We start from the raw sequence: 15,763 nt of genomic DNA on the forward strand, positions 1-15,763 counted from the left end.
ATGTTAGGCCTAACCCCCTCCCCGAAACTCTTTCTCTACAGTATGACCTCCTCTGGTAATGTGCTACTGACGTGGCTTCATTGTCCGAACGTGTGACCTCCTAGGTGCGATAATGGCCTCCTCAGCCATGGGTATGACATGTGGCGCCAATACCTTATTTAAATTCTTGTACTCCACAATATATATATATATATATATATATTTATTTATTTATTTATTTATTATCTTTTTTAATTATTGAATTCAAGAATTTTTTTTCATTTAAATATGCGGTGGTGACTACTTTTGTTTTAAAGCTTAATGTATTATTTTGCTGACTCCCTTTATATATTTTTTAGCCATCTCTTTTTATATTAGTTACAAAGTTAATTTTGGACTTATATATGATTTAAAAAAAAAAAAAAAAACTTAATCTTACACACATGCATTCATTATATAACTTAAAATAAAAGATTACTTCTCTTTACTTTATTTTAATTATCTATTCAGTTATTTAATTTTAATTCAATTAAAAAATATTTTCTTATTTTCTTTAGTTTACACATGATTCTTGATTAAGTCATACATCGCGTGGATATAATACTAGTATATATATATATATATATGTATGTATGTATATGGTACGATGACTTTATGTAACAAAAGTGTATATTAATATGATTGACTAAGTGCTAGGTAGACTATTATATATACTTGCAAATTCTGCTCGGTAATTAAACCCAAACACGTACAAATTCTGCCCTGGAAGGTATAGATTAAGCAACCATACGTGGCGAAAAAATTGATTCAACCTGTTATTAGTTATTACACAATTCTTTTCCATATTATTGCTGTTCATTAGGGCAATCTCCTTCACAACAATTACTCCATGTTTTCGTCACCAAATATATGTAATTTTCTCCCCTTATTAGTAGTCTTGCTTGTGCTATTTTGCCCCTACAAGTTCAGGGCCAAATTATGAACCAAAACAATTTTATAATTCAAGATTATACTAAAATTCAAAAAACTAAATTAATATAAAAATAAATAAAATTAGCATTATAAAAACTGAATTAAAAAAAAAAAATTCTACTCAAACATATCATTTGAAATTTATGTGTACTATTTAAAAATTTAAAAATTTCAAATGGGTCATGGCCCCTTGGTCATAGATTGATTTAATTGTTATTAATGTGTAGATTTGACGTGATTGGGTTTGATATGTGATTGGAAAATTTTTAACACAAGTATTTTTATTGGACCAAAACCCTAGTAGGTCAAATCTGTCATGTGTGGTTAAAAACTTCATATCAAGAAATTTATACATATAATCTATATAAGCTTTGTTTTAGCTTCTAAAACCCTGAAGTGTCACATTTTTATAATATGTGAAAAGTGAGAACATGACAATTCTTGTACACTCTCATCTTCTCTCTCACAAGCATGACTCACTTGAGTCATGCTTGCACCCAAAAATTTGTAGGTTTCATGCTTGTACCCAAAAATGATTATGATAAACTCCAAACCTCTCATTTTCCTTTTTTAACCCCCAAACCTCTCCCCACGCCCACTTTTTTTTTTTTTTTTTTTTTTAATGCACCCCAAACCTCTCCCTTGAGAGATAATCATTCTTATAATGGCTTGACAATAGAAAATTAGGAAAGATAACAAAAGTGACAACCGAGGTACGACAAAAAATAAAAAATTTACTACCGTACACTATTGGTGTGATAGTCATTCCACAAATAAAATTTCTTATGAAATGTGGGGAATAAGGGCCGAGGTTCAAGTCTTTAGAAGAAAATTTGACTTACATATATATTTAGATTATACTAAAGTAAAATTTCTATCTTGTATAAAATAAGAAAAAGAGATTTAAGACTCAATAATGGATTTATAATTATGGCATACTTATCTGAAAGAATTTTCCTCGTTATCCTAGCTACTTCTTCTTCTTCTTCTTCATTTTGTTGTTGTTGTTGTTGTTGTTGTGTGTGTGTGGCTATTCTAATGTTCCTAATAGCATAACAAACATTCACTATTCAAACATTGTTTGATATTGATTTCTCTAATTGTTAAGTATGTATTATTAGAATTTAAACTGTATTTTTTTTTTGAATAAATAGTAATAAGATTTCTCATAAGATTTCTTCACTTCTTATGGATCTATTTGGTTAGGCGTTTTGGTAGATTAATAAAGTTTTTTTAAAACTGAAATATCTATTTTCAACCACAACTCATCATAGTTTTTATTTTTATTTTTACAAACGTTCATTTTAAACTAAAAAAAAAAATAGTTTTCAAATGGCTTATACAAACGCACCCTATATATCATCATCCTTAATACAAATCTCTTAGACTGTTTTTTGTGTTTTATTTTATATTCTACCAATTACTACTTGCTTCTAAAGGTTTTCTATAAAATATTTTTATCCGGATTGATCTACAAGAAATGTGGACAATTGGACTATGTACTGTTGCAGTATTGGTCATAGATTTTACTTACTGGCTTAAACAAATGGAGCAATCCAAAATGCAATGGAGTCCTCCCTCCAGGTTGCACGGGTCTACTACCCCTTATTGGAGAGACACTTCGGTTCGTTGATTGTTGCTAGTTACTCTCTAGACCTTCACCCATTTATCAAAAAGAGAGCTCAAAGATTACATGCTACTAATTGAGTGTGTCTTTATTATTTTTATTTTACTTTGATAACTAGTAATATATATATATATAGAGTACCATTATGACTGCGGAACTATGGGCTCTTAGAGATGACCTCATCCTAGGCAAAGATCTCGGTTTGGAAGCTATTGAAGTGGAACTAGATGCTAAAGTTATAGTTGATTGGGTAGGTGGCTTGAACTGTCCTAGTAATTATCATTCTTCTCTTGTGGCATATTGTCACAAGTGATTGAGCACTGTGTCAATGAAGTGAATTAATGTGCTGATGCTCTTGCTAGCTAGGCATGTATAAAGCATCCTTTATTGAGGATTTTGTTGTCTTCTCTGCTTTTGTATGACGCTATGGGCGTGTATTATTAGAGGCTTCGGCCCAACCTTATTTCCTTCAATTAATCTATGAACCCCCTTTTACCGGGGGAAAAAAAAAAGAAATCTATTTTGACAATTCAATAAAGTCTTATNCCCCAAACCTCTCCCTTGAGAGATAAATAAAACAATATTTTACAACATCCCATAATAATAGTAATAAGTGAAGAAAGTGGCTTAACCAGCAAATTAGAGTTCCAATTAGCCTTATTGTTAAAGTCTATTCTCATTGAATAAAAGATTTGTGGTTTAAACTACATATACACTAAAAACGAATTAATATTTTAGTCTAATGATAAAAAAAAAAAAATCATTATAATTTGAAAAATAAATAAATAAACCAGCAAACAAGCAACATTTTTCGGCAATATGGCACTTATAGGCTAACATTAAATCTATTCTAACATGTAAGGCATATCATCTTTTGACCATCCCTCTCAAACACTATTTTGACCACAGATGAGAGACAACCATGCTTGTAAGTTGTAGCGACCTTGAATTGATATATATTAGATAGAGTAAGGGACTCAATAAGTCCACGCATTCTTATAATGGCTTGACAATAGAAAATTAGGAAAGATAACAAAAGTGACAACCGAGGTACGACAAAAAATAAAAAATTTACTACCGTACACTATTGGTGTGATAGTCATTCCACAAATAAAATTTCTTATGAAATGTGGGGAATAAGGGCCGAGGTTCAAGTCTTTAGAAGAAAATTTGACTTACATATATATTTAGATTATACTAAAGTAAAATTTCTATCTTGTATAAAATAAGAAAAAGAGATTTAAGACTCAATAATGGATTTATAATTATGGCATACTTATCTGAAAGAATTTTCCTCGTTATCCTAGCTACTTCTTCTTCTTCTTCTTCATTTTGTTGTTGTTGTTGTTGTTGTTGTGTGTGTGTGGCTATTCTAATGTTCCTAATAGCATAACAAACATTCACTATTCAAACATTGTTTGATATTGATTTCTCTAATTTAAAATGCTAGCAAAAGATTTATAAAATTAGGGGTGTGGATAGTAGCTAAAAAGCTACAACCACATCCCTAAACCCCAAATCCAAGGTGTAGAACCAAGGAAAAGAAGATTGGGTATAAGGACAATACCTTATATTTTTGTGAAGAGAAGAATCAAGAGACTTTGATTTGTTTTGTGAGTGTTTGTTATGTGTAAAAATGTGTTTGTAAGAGAGAGGAAATGTGTAGAAAACGTCCAGGAAAAGAGCAGGACTCAGGAAAGTCTCCTCTTATAATCTGGAGGTGCCTGGGGCCTTTTAAAGCCCCGGCACGCTTTATGAGGTGGTGCACCTTGTAAGGCCGCCACCTGTGAGGCTACTTGGATAGGTGTTGGAAAATTTAGACCCCGATTGATAGAATTAACAAATTTTAAATCTAAATTGTTAATTAGATTTATTATGAATAAACTTGTTAAAACAAACAAACATCAATATCATGTCAACGAAAAAAAAATAAGACAAGATATGATGATCCAGAAAAACCAATGAAACAAACTAGTTTCACAGTAAAAAATCTGGGGGGAAACCTTCCCAAAAAGCAATCCACTATAATAAAGAAAAGTTTCAGATCTAGTACAAAACATTTGTCCTTAAACTTTACAATCCCCGTAGATGAACTTACAGTAGAAACCTTCTATCGCTTCAGAACCTCTGAACTCTTCAATATAAGAACGCCACCCTTTTTCATGCACGGATCCCAATACGTGACTAACTCCTTTGCACGAATCTCAGTACACGACTCTCACACCAACTTGAGGAAGAAGAATGTCAGCTGCAGAGTTCTTCACTTCATCAATAATGAAGATCAAGAAGCATATGGTTACAAAATCTTAAGGCGTAAAGACACAGTAGTTTCTTTCGAAGAGAATAAGGTATCAGTCACCTTTTGCATATGTTCTCCTTGAATTCTCTTATGTGACGGCCTCTAAAATAAGTCTTATATACATCTAAGGTTGTGAGAAAAGAAAGTCTACACATACATGTCAGCATGGGCCGAAAATCAAATCTGGAAATCTGAATTTTGTAAAACTTAATAATTCTCGTTCGATCGAGGAGGTGTCGAGCCTATCTGTTCTGAGCTATCGAGAGCTATCGAGGGGACAGAGAATTGCTCGATCGATCCACCAGCTGTCGAGAGGTGTCGAGATTGCAATAAGAAACAGCTGAAAAGCTCGATAGATAGCCTAACTGTTGAGAGGTGTCGAGCAGCTATCGAGCTTTAAAAAATCAGCACTTCTTCACTTGTTTCTTAGACATATTTGCATGGCTTCAATACTAGACTTGAAATCTTATTCCTTGAAATATTAAATACATCCTAGATCTACCCAAATACAAGTAAAGTGCATTTTGTCAAAAGATTAGCCAATTACATCAAATAGTGACATATGTTCCTAACAATGTGTTTGATCTTGAAACCCTGAAAATATCTTGACGTCCAGTTTCTAAAAAATTATGGAACTTGAAAATCCAATAGTCGGATCAAAAGTTATGGCTTTCGGAAGTTAGCTATGCATCGATCAGTGCGTTAACCCAGTTTTCCTGATATTTTGACCGTTCTAACTCCGATTTTGACCCATGAATAGTTTTTAGAATGAGAATTTGATAATCTTTGCAATGGCTTTTTTTCAACCCGTTCTAACGGGCAGATCAAAATTAGGATTTCAGGGGCCCGTCGGGAGTTAACTTCGGGTTAAATTTGGTCAAACTTGCCAAAAATTTCTGAAAAGCTCAGATTTGATGTAAAACTCTGAAAGGTACTGTTTTGAGAGGATTTTGAATTTGTTTGACTTTCGGTCAACCTAGGGTTGACGAAGAGCATTTTGGTCAGTTTAGCTAAAAAGGCACTTTAGGGCTTAAAGAGTTCCAATTCTATATCATTTTATGAAAATATTTTATTTTTTTAAATGAATTGGAATTTTTGGATGTATAGATTAAATGTTAATCTCATATTGATATGATCCACAAGTTCTTGTTAGAATCATTTGATCAATTCAGATTGTTTTGAAAATAAATTCTTTTTATGTTATCTGAGTTGATAAGTGAGTTCTACGCAACGGAAGACATCCTAAAAGCTAAGGCTTGGATCAATATGATTTCACCTGAACTGAAAGGTAAGGGTGTTAAGAAGAGGAATTATAATACCAAACAGTTAGACAAACTAGATGCCCCAGTAGTTGCCAAAAGGAAATTAAACTCAAAAGTATGACCAAAAGGAAAGTGTTTCTGTTTTGGTAAAGATAAGCATTGTCCATAATTATTTTCTAGATGGAAATTTGCATGTCTTACTTTTTAAAGAGAAAGTTTCCATCATTTGGTATTGTATGTTTTGGCACTTATGTCCAGATCTTATTAATCTAAATGATATTCAAGATTGATGAAAGATGGGCTTTTAGAACCATTATTTTGTTATATTCCTAGTCTATGAATTTTATTTAGAGGATAATATGATCTAGGGATCCTTTTTGTAAAGGAATAAAGTTCTAATTACTTCTTTAAGTTAGTACATACATAAAGGAGGAATAGGGCTCTTTTGAAGGTAAAATATTCTAGAAGAAAATGTCAGAATTTTGTTTGACAACTACTAAATACATTTAGAAATGAGATGGTTGTATTAGATATACCACAACACATTATTCTGTAGATAACTATTACACCGGTACAATATCGTAGTGGGAGGATTATCAATTACCAAATAAATTCATACTTTTGGAATAAACTTTTGAAGTCATTCCATAAAGATATGAATTCGATCCTTGCTCCTACATAAAGGCAATAGATGATATGAATATGGATTGCTGGATCAAGGTTATGTGAATAGAATTAGATTCTATTTAAAGTCTAGAGCTTGTAGAGATGCCTAATGTATGTTAATGACATTCTAATCATTTAGAATGATGTAGAGTTGTTGTCATTAATGAAGTTTTTGGTTGTCTAGTCCAATTTGATATAAAGTACTTGGAAAAGACTGGTCACATCCTAAGAATTAGACTTTGTTAAAATTCAGGAATTAGGATGTTGGGTCTATCTCAAACTGTTTAAATAGATTAGATTCTGGCCAAGTATAGCATGTAATACTTCAAGAAATGATTCTTTCTTTTTAAGTTTAAAGTTTCTTTATATAGGACTATAGTCTTAAGACATATAAAAGGAAGAGTATATTAAGACGATTCCTTATTCCATATCAATAGGAAGTCTTTATGCTATGCTATATACTAAGCTAAATGTCTATTTGCGATGGGCATGGTAAGCAAATATCAATTGAATCTAAGATCACTTAATTTAGTGGGAGTGAAACATATACTCAAATATCTCAGGAGAATGAGAGATTATATGCTTGTCCACAAAAGTGAGGATTTGATGGTTACTGGTTGTACAAATACTGACTTGTAGTTTAATTGTGATTCATGAAGTTGAACTATAAGATATGTGTTCATTCTAGGTGGTGAAGATACACATTAAGTATAAGTATTATCTCATTATAGAGATATGAGTACGTAAGATGTAGTAGTAGAAAAAATAATTCATGTAATAAATCTGGCTGAAACTTGTTTCTAAAACCTTGTCTTAGAGTGACTAAGAATTACTCTAAGGGGAATAAGTGTCGATATATGGTAAATTGTCTTTAAGAAGTGAGAGATTGTTGGGGCTTATGTCTAAAATATATAAAGCTGATGTTATGTTTTCTATTATTGATAATTTTTTTTTTTTTTGGAAAGTCAATAAAGCCTTATTGTTCCACCTACTAAAGTCTTCTAAAAAAAAAAAAAAAAAAACTCTACACTGACAATTCATGCATAAACATGCTGTCTTATATTATTATTTAGACAATGGTTATCAAAAAAAAAAAAATATATTAATTAGACAAGTATACGTGGTCTTATTTTATGCAATATATTCATAGGTACTCACAAAAGAGTAGAGAAAAGTCTATATATATATTGATTGGGCGTGTTATAGCAGTTCTCATAAGGCTTCTTCACTTATTATATATATCACATCCATTTCTAAAGAGGGAAAGCAAGAGATATACCAGCCAAACCCCTACTTAATTGCTTCTGAGGGTTCTAACAAGACAATATCTTTAACCAAATCTACACAAAATGTGGATAATTGGATTATCTATTGTAGCAGTTCTGGTCATATATTTTACTTACTGTCATAACAAATGGAGCAATCCAAGGTGCAATGGAGTCCTCCCTCCAGGTTCCATGGGTCTACCCCTTATTGGAGAGACCCTTCAGTTGATTGTTCCCAGTTACTCTCTAGACCTCCACCCATTTATCAAAAAGAGAGCTCAAAGGTTACATGCTACTGATTGTTTGTGCGTTATTATTATTATTATTATATTACTTTGATAACTAGTACTGTGTGTGTGTTTTTATGGTATATATAACATTTTCTATAAGTATATATTTATACATGAACACAATTTGATTACAAACTTGGTTGTACCTAATAGTTACAACTCCCATTAAACAAAATTATCATTGCTACATATTTTGAAAATCAAACTTTTGGATTGTATGTTATTTAAGTTTTTAACATATATGTCAAATTTCATATTAATCGGATGTTATTTACTATTCGATCCATAAACTTATTTTTTATGTATAATTTTAGATTATAGAGTATAAAAACTTGAAATTTCAACATTCGATTAGTGACATAGCTATATATTGATCTTTAATCTTCTAAAAATTTTGTAAAAATAAAGTATACAAAAAGAAAATGCAATCAATGGTAAATTTGTTAAAATGCACATTTAACAAAAAGACATTTAGTGGAATTTTAGTCATTAGTTACAACCAAGTTTTTATCCAAATCTTGTTATTTACGTATTTAATTTTTAATTTTAATTTTTTTTTGTTGATAAAATCTTTCTTTTCAAGGTCACATGCATCATGTCATCTCACTTTGATGCCAAAAATACAGTAATTAAAGATTTTAGATAAGACTAAAATTAAGTCAACACTGAAAGCGTTCTTAGTTTAGAATTAGTAAGAGTAAAATTAATCAGAGATAACATATCTTGGTCACTGAAATAAATGAGTCTTTATAGGGTCTGATGAGGCTGAATTGGTACAATGATCCCCCAAAAGCGGAGCCAGTATCTTTAGAAAAATCTTGGCTTTGAACATGTTGTAAACTGTTTTTTCCAATTTATTACATGGTGGTTTATAAGCCTATCAATTTGTATTATTCAAATAAGTCAAGAGTAGTGCTACAGTCACAAATTATTTTATAACATTTTATTTTAAATTTCACCATTAATATCACTTTTTCATTTACCAATAATCATTCACCACATCAGCAATTTGTAAAATTTTTTGTAAAATAACTTGTATCTCTAGCATTATTCATAAGTCAAATGGATCATTATTTTTTTTTTTTTTTTTTTTTGTGACTAAAACTGTATATAAATAGTCTCTTTAATTGCCACATAATGAGTTGGAGTCAAATTATTACCTTTATCGCAAAGTGTTTAGAGATTTAGGGTAGAAAAGATTCGAGTTACAGAGTTAGCAACATATTGTAACTATCTTTAAAAAAAAACTTTGGGAGCCCAAATTAAAATATCATAATTAATTTTTTTCTATATACTACATATTATATATATATATATATATATCGAAACACACATGTATATATATGAGCAAGATTTAGATACAGTATTTAGGTGTTGTTCCTTAGGTTTCCCTTTTAAGATTTTGTCGTGTAGATTTTTTCTCATAAGATAGAAGTGTATTTTTATACAATTACACTCAAACATATATATAGAGTTTTTAAGACCAATATGAAATTAAAATAGGATAAATGATAAATTTGGTCCCTATTCTCTGCACTAAATGTCAATTTTGTTCTTAACCTTTCAATTGTATAAATTTAGTCCCTATCACTTTTAGTGCCGTGTCAATTTAATTCATAATGTTATTCTTTAGATGAAAAAAATTGATGTGTCAAAGGGAATGGTAAAAAATTATTTTCCATGCTACATCAATTGTCAATTGTATTACCACATCATATTTAAATTTTTTTTTTTAATCTGCACACAATCAAATTCATCTCATAAATGGTTCTAAAATCCCACCTCTTTCTCTCTCTAGTTAGTAGTATAATCTCCATTCCATAGCTACCAAATGACAAATTATTGGTCTCTCTTAGTTATTAAGAAATTCAAAAGAGAGGCATGACATATACATCACAAGTCCGAGCAAAATATAAAGTAATACTCCGAGCAAGAAAAAGACATTTATATCACAAGGAAAAGAATATTGTAGTAAAAGTCTACGGCATTATTGCCTTTGAAGAAGTACAACTTTTTTCTGGTAACCAAAAAAAAGAAGTGCAACCTTTTTCTTTTTTTTTTGGGTTAAAAAAGTACAACCCTTTGGGACAGTCGTTTCGGTCCATCAAAATAAAATAAAATAAAGTCTGTCCTTAGTTGCATGAGGGTCCTCCCTCCTCTAAGCCCATTGGTCTTTCTTAATTGACCCTAGACTGTCCCATACTTTCTTCTTGGCCAATGGCCAAGAACAAAGGCTTTGGTTAAATCAGTGACTTTGGTTCCATTAACTCTAGGAGCAACAGGTGTATTCTGTGGCGCATGCGGTTCTTCTCCCATGATTGTTCTCTTTCCAATGTTGACCCTAGATTGCCATGTATTTTCCTTATGACTACTCTTAAGAACCATAATTGTCTCACTGACTTTGGTCTCGTATCTCTCTTTTTGGGCTAGAGGGTCCGAAAAGAGATAGAGAGAACAAACCTGCTACTGCCAGAATCCTTGTCGCCAGAGTCGCTATCTGCAACTTGATCTTGACCCAAGTGAAAGTGAGAGTGAGAGTGAGAGTGAGGGTGAGGGAGATGAATCTGATGAGACAAGAAGTTAGGGATTTCAGTTTTTCCCCAAATTTGATCTCAATGTGTGAATATTTTGTTTTGTTTAAGTTTAAGTTTTTTTTTTTTTTTTTTTTTTTAAATTTTTAATTTTGACATAATAGTGCAATTGGTAGTTGATATGGCATGGAAAATGACTTTTTACTATTCTATTTGACATATCAAATTTTTTCATCCAAATAATAACGGTATAGACTAAATTGACATGATAATAAAAATATTAAAAATTAAATTGACACAGTTGAAAAGTTAGAAATCAAATTGATATTTAGTGAAATTAACCCATTAAAATATAATGCATGTATATATTAAGTGCCATTTTAATGTAAGAGAACTCACAAAAAAGATGACATATTAATCGCATTTTCTTTTGCTTATATAAGCCAATCCCCCCCCCCCCCCACACACTTAACTTTTTGTTCAAAGTCAAAATTACAGGTATGAAAAAATAAATAATAAATGATAATTAAGTAGATACTAAATAAATCTTACCGAATTTTATGTTGATATATATATGTAACCATCCCAAAAGTTTTTTTGGTTATTAAAAAAAATGTATGAAGTGGAAAAAAAATATTGCATAAATTATTTGATGTCTTATTAGCTTTTTTATTTTTTATTTCTAGTACCACTACTTCTGAAAGATGAAAATATTCTTCTTCTTTTTCTCCATTGTCAAAGCTGTAGCTTTGTTAATTTCCCCTTTACCCCCTGCCTTCATTTTATTTTTATAGGTTGTGAAGCATATAAACATGGAAAGAGTAGAATTTTTTTTATTTATTTCTTTATATATATATATATATAATGAATTTTGACATATAAAAAAGATGATAGTGTATTTATTATAAGTAAGATAAAAAAAAATTAGAATAAGTCTTGTGACAACTTGTTGAACTAGTAGATTGTGAGAGGAGAAAAATAAAATTACTTTTAATGATGGGCTCATGTGAAACCACTTAAACCTTGCAATCTCAACAAGTTGTGTTTATAAAAAAGTTGGAAAAAAAAATAATATATCAATGAAAAATGCATAAAACAATACTCCCAAAAATAAGATTATAAATTTTTAATAATTTTTTTCCCTCTCTTAGATACGGACCAATATTTCGAACTAGTGTGGCAAGTCAGCCTGTAATAGTATCAACAAATCCTGAATTCAACAATTACATCCTTAAGCAAGAAGGAAGGTTAGTTGAAATATGGTACTTGGATACATTTGCCAAGTTTTTTGGGATGGAAGGCGAAAATAAGATGAGTGCACTTGGTGATGTCCACAAGTACATAAGAAGCATCGCATTGAATCACCTTGGTGCTGACGCCGTTAAGGAAAAGTTGCTTCCTCAAATGGAAGAATTTGTTAACAAAGCCCTACAGACATGGTCAAGTCAGCCTTCAGTTGATATGAGAAATGCTGCTTCCAAAGTAATTTTCAACTTTCCCTTGATATAGACAAATTTCCTTCATAATGTAGTGCACTTTGGATTATGACATATCTATGTTTCTTCCATATTGTAGATGCTTTTTGATTTCGGTGCGAAGATATTCTTTAGTTATGATGCTGAAAAAATATCACAGATGAAAATGAGCGAGAAGTTCACTAATCTCTTAGTAGGTTTCATGTCATTTCCCTTGAATATCCCTGGTACTACATACTATAAATGTTTAAAGGTAATCAAAATAACAAGAGATGATCAACTTTCCCAAATATTATTTGTTTGAAAAAATTAGTCTGATACTTTAATTTTAAATTTTACTTTTCATTTGCTAGGAGCAAAATGAAGCATTGAGCATGTTGAGGAAAATAGTAAAAGAGAAGATCATTTCAACTGAAAAAAGTTCAGAAGATTTGCTTGATCAAGCTGTAGATGACATGGATAAGAAGAAGTTCTTGTCAGAAGACTTTCTCGTCACAATGCTTTTTGCGCTCTTATTTGCTAGCTTTGAGTCTTCAGTAGCATTATCACTAACTATGAAGTTAATTGCAGAGCATCCTGCAGTTTTACAACAGTTGACGGTATGTAAATGTACAAGAACATTATTTTTAGCACACAATCTATGATGTAACTAACATTAATCATGTATCATTTATTAGGATGAGCATGAGGCAATTCTTAAGAGCAGAGAGAATCCAAACTCCTTACTCACATGGGATGAATATAAGTCGATGACTTTTACACTTCAAGTGGGTTCTACAATCTCTACATGTTCTAGTCTCTCTTGGAGGTGTTTGATGAATTCAATTAGCTTATTAAAAATAAAAATTTTGATGTGTTGATTTATAGGTAATCAATGAAGCTCTTAGGATGGCAAATGTTACTCCTGGGTTACTACGGAAAGCAATGAAAGACATTGAATTTGGTGGTACGTTATCAGATGCATATATTTGGTTCACTGTCATCATATTTATATCCAATTACAAGTGTAAATGATTGGCCAAGTGCATGCCTACAGGATATACAATTCCATCTGGTTGGACCATTATGCTTGCAAATTCTGCTCTTCAATTAAACCCAAACATATACAAGGATCCACTTGCTTTCAATCCTTGGCGTTGGAAGGTATGTGGTTACAACCTTATTAGAAGGAACAAATGATCCAACCAATGTTATTGCTGTTTATTCAGGGAAATCTCCTTGACAACATTTTTTATTTTATTTATTTATTTATTTTTATAAATGGAACCAGGATCTTGACCCATTGGTTGTATCTAAGAATTTCATGCCTTTTGGAGGAGGAATTAGACAATGTGCAGGGGCGGAGTATTCTAAAGCATTCATGGCTACATTCCTCCATGTTTTGGTCACTAAATATAGGTAATTTGCTCCGTTTTATGATTTAAATTGTGCTATTGCCGCCAAAAAAAAAAAAAAAAAAATTCTGCCAGGTTTGTCTTGGCATAAAAGAAACCTCTATTGAAGTTGATCTATTTAAAATTCAAAATAAATACAATAAATTTAAAGATTTTTTAAATAAATTTTTAGTTTAATAGTTGGAGGAAGAGATATTTAAACACTGGATATCTCTATTGGAAATACCAAAAAGTGTCAATTGAGTTACGAGGTTCTTGTCAAATTTAAAGATTTATTTAGTGTCACATTATTCAAAACAATTTCATACCATCTTAATTGTGATATGAATCTATAAATTTAAGTTGTGACTAATATGTAGTATTCCACCACACCGAACATGATCCTCTTTATATATTTCCATATTTATTATTTTTTTATAGGTGGACAAAGATCAAGGGAGGAACCATTGCTCGAAATCCTGTTTTGGGATTTACAGATGTCCTCCACATGAAATTCTCGGTGAAGAGTAATTAAATGACATTCCTATTTCATGCAAAATAATGGATACTTCTATATTGAAATAAGATATGATTTCATGAAAAAAAGAAAAAGAAAAAAAAAAGATATGATTTCACGAAAAATAATTGGACACTTATCCAAATGCAAGTACGTTTTTTCTTGTCTTAATGCATATGTATTTTAGGGATTTGATTGGGTCACTTCCAACAATACATCATTGACATTGTGTGAAACATTATTATATATTTGAGAGTGTGAAATAATAATTCCACCTTACTTTATGTAACGTCTGTCTCTCTAGAATGTGAAACAAAATCTACTGTTAGCGATTAATGTTTTTCATGTTCGAGGAAATATGTGCTAGTATTAAGTCATATCCTTTAGCCAAAAAAAAAATAATAATAAAGAAAGTAAAGGAAGTGAGAATTTTATTTATTTATTAACTTGTATTATAGCTAACTCTGCACAGTTGGTAAAGTCTTCGACCTAATTATAAAAAACAATCATAATAGAATGGATGCTATAGGTTCTGATCCCATCATCTATATAAAGAATATGAGGGGCATTTTCATCTTTTTTATTTTTTATACCTAATTATAAAGAACAACCTTAATAGAACGGATGTTATAGGTTCCGATCCCATCATCTATATAAAGAATGTGAGGTGCATTTTCATCTTCTTTTTTATTTTTTTAGAGTTTCAACTTATAGCGTCCACTCTTGATAATAGTTTTTTTATCATTAGTCCAAGATATCAATTAGTTTTTTGTGTAGGCGGGGATTAAATTCTAGATCTCTTATTCAACCATTAAAGACTTTAACAGTTGAGTTAACTACAATCCATATGTGCATTTTCATCCTTTTTTTTTTAGAAAGAAAATTATGCTTGCATTTTATTCAATGAACTGGAAAATCATGTGAAACATAATCAACAATGTCTGATGGAACAGACTCTAAAAAAGGAAAAGACAATTTTGCTCTCTGGGCTAAGACATGTGCAATAACATTTTCTTGCCGAACAATGCGAGAGAAAGAGAAACTCTGTAGGGAGCTAAAATGAGTTAAAGTATCTCTAGCTAAATGACCAAAAGATGAATAAAACATAGTGCCCATTTGTAAAGCTTTAATCTCAAGTTCTGAGACACTTTTAAAATATGTATGTTGCGTTTACTAGTTGATCAATCTTCGGCGTAAGAAAAGGATCTTTCAAGCATGCTTGGTTAAGGTCGGTGAAGTCCATACACACCCTCCATTTACCCTTTTTCTTCTTCACGACCACTATATTCACCAGCCATTCTAGGAAAAAGACCTCTCTTATCGCCCCCGCCTCTTTCAACCTTTTCACCTCCTGCTTAACAACCTCAACATGCTCTTTTGTCGACCTACTCGGCTTTTGCTTCTTGGGTGGATATGAAGGGTCCACATTAAGTCGAAGAGTTATGAACTCCGAATATANAAATAAATTTTTAGTTTAATAGTTGGAGGAAGAGATATTTAAACACTG

General features: G+C 31.1%; 1 protein-coding gene across 1 annotated transcript; it reads left to right on the forward strand.

The window, feature by feature from the left end:
* The first annotated feature begins 8,154 nt into the window (after positions 1-8,154).
* On the forward strand, positions 8,155-14,274 carry LOC112007172 (cucurbitadienol 11-hydroxylase). Its single transcript, XM_024039480.2, has 9 exons — positions 8,155-8,354; positions 12,043-12,373; positions 12,467-12,619; positions 12,720-12,965; positions 13,044-13,133; positions 13,234-13,312; positions 13,403-13,509; positions 13,637-13,764; positions 14,181-14,274. Exons 1-9 carry the CDS (start codon positions 8,155-8,157, stop codon positions 14,272-14,274), a joined length of 1,428 nt encoding a protein of 475 aa, XP_023895248.2.
* Positions 14,275-15,763: the final 1,489 nt, after the last annotated feature.

This window comes from Quercus suber, unplaced genomic scaffold, assembly GCF_002906115.3.
Source record: "Quercus suber isolate HL8 unplaced genomic scaffold, Cork oak 2.0 scaffold_670, whole genome shotgun sequence".
NCBI lineage: Eukaryota > Viridiplantae > Streptophyta > Magnoliopsida > Fagales > Fagaceae > Quercus > Quercus suber.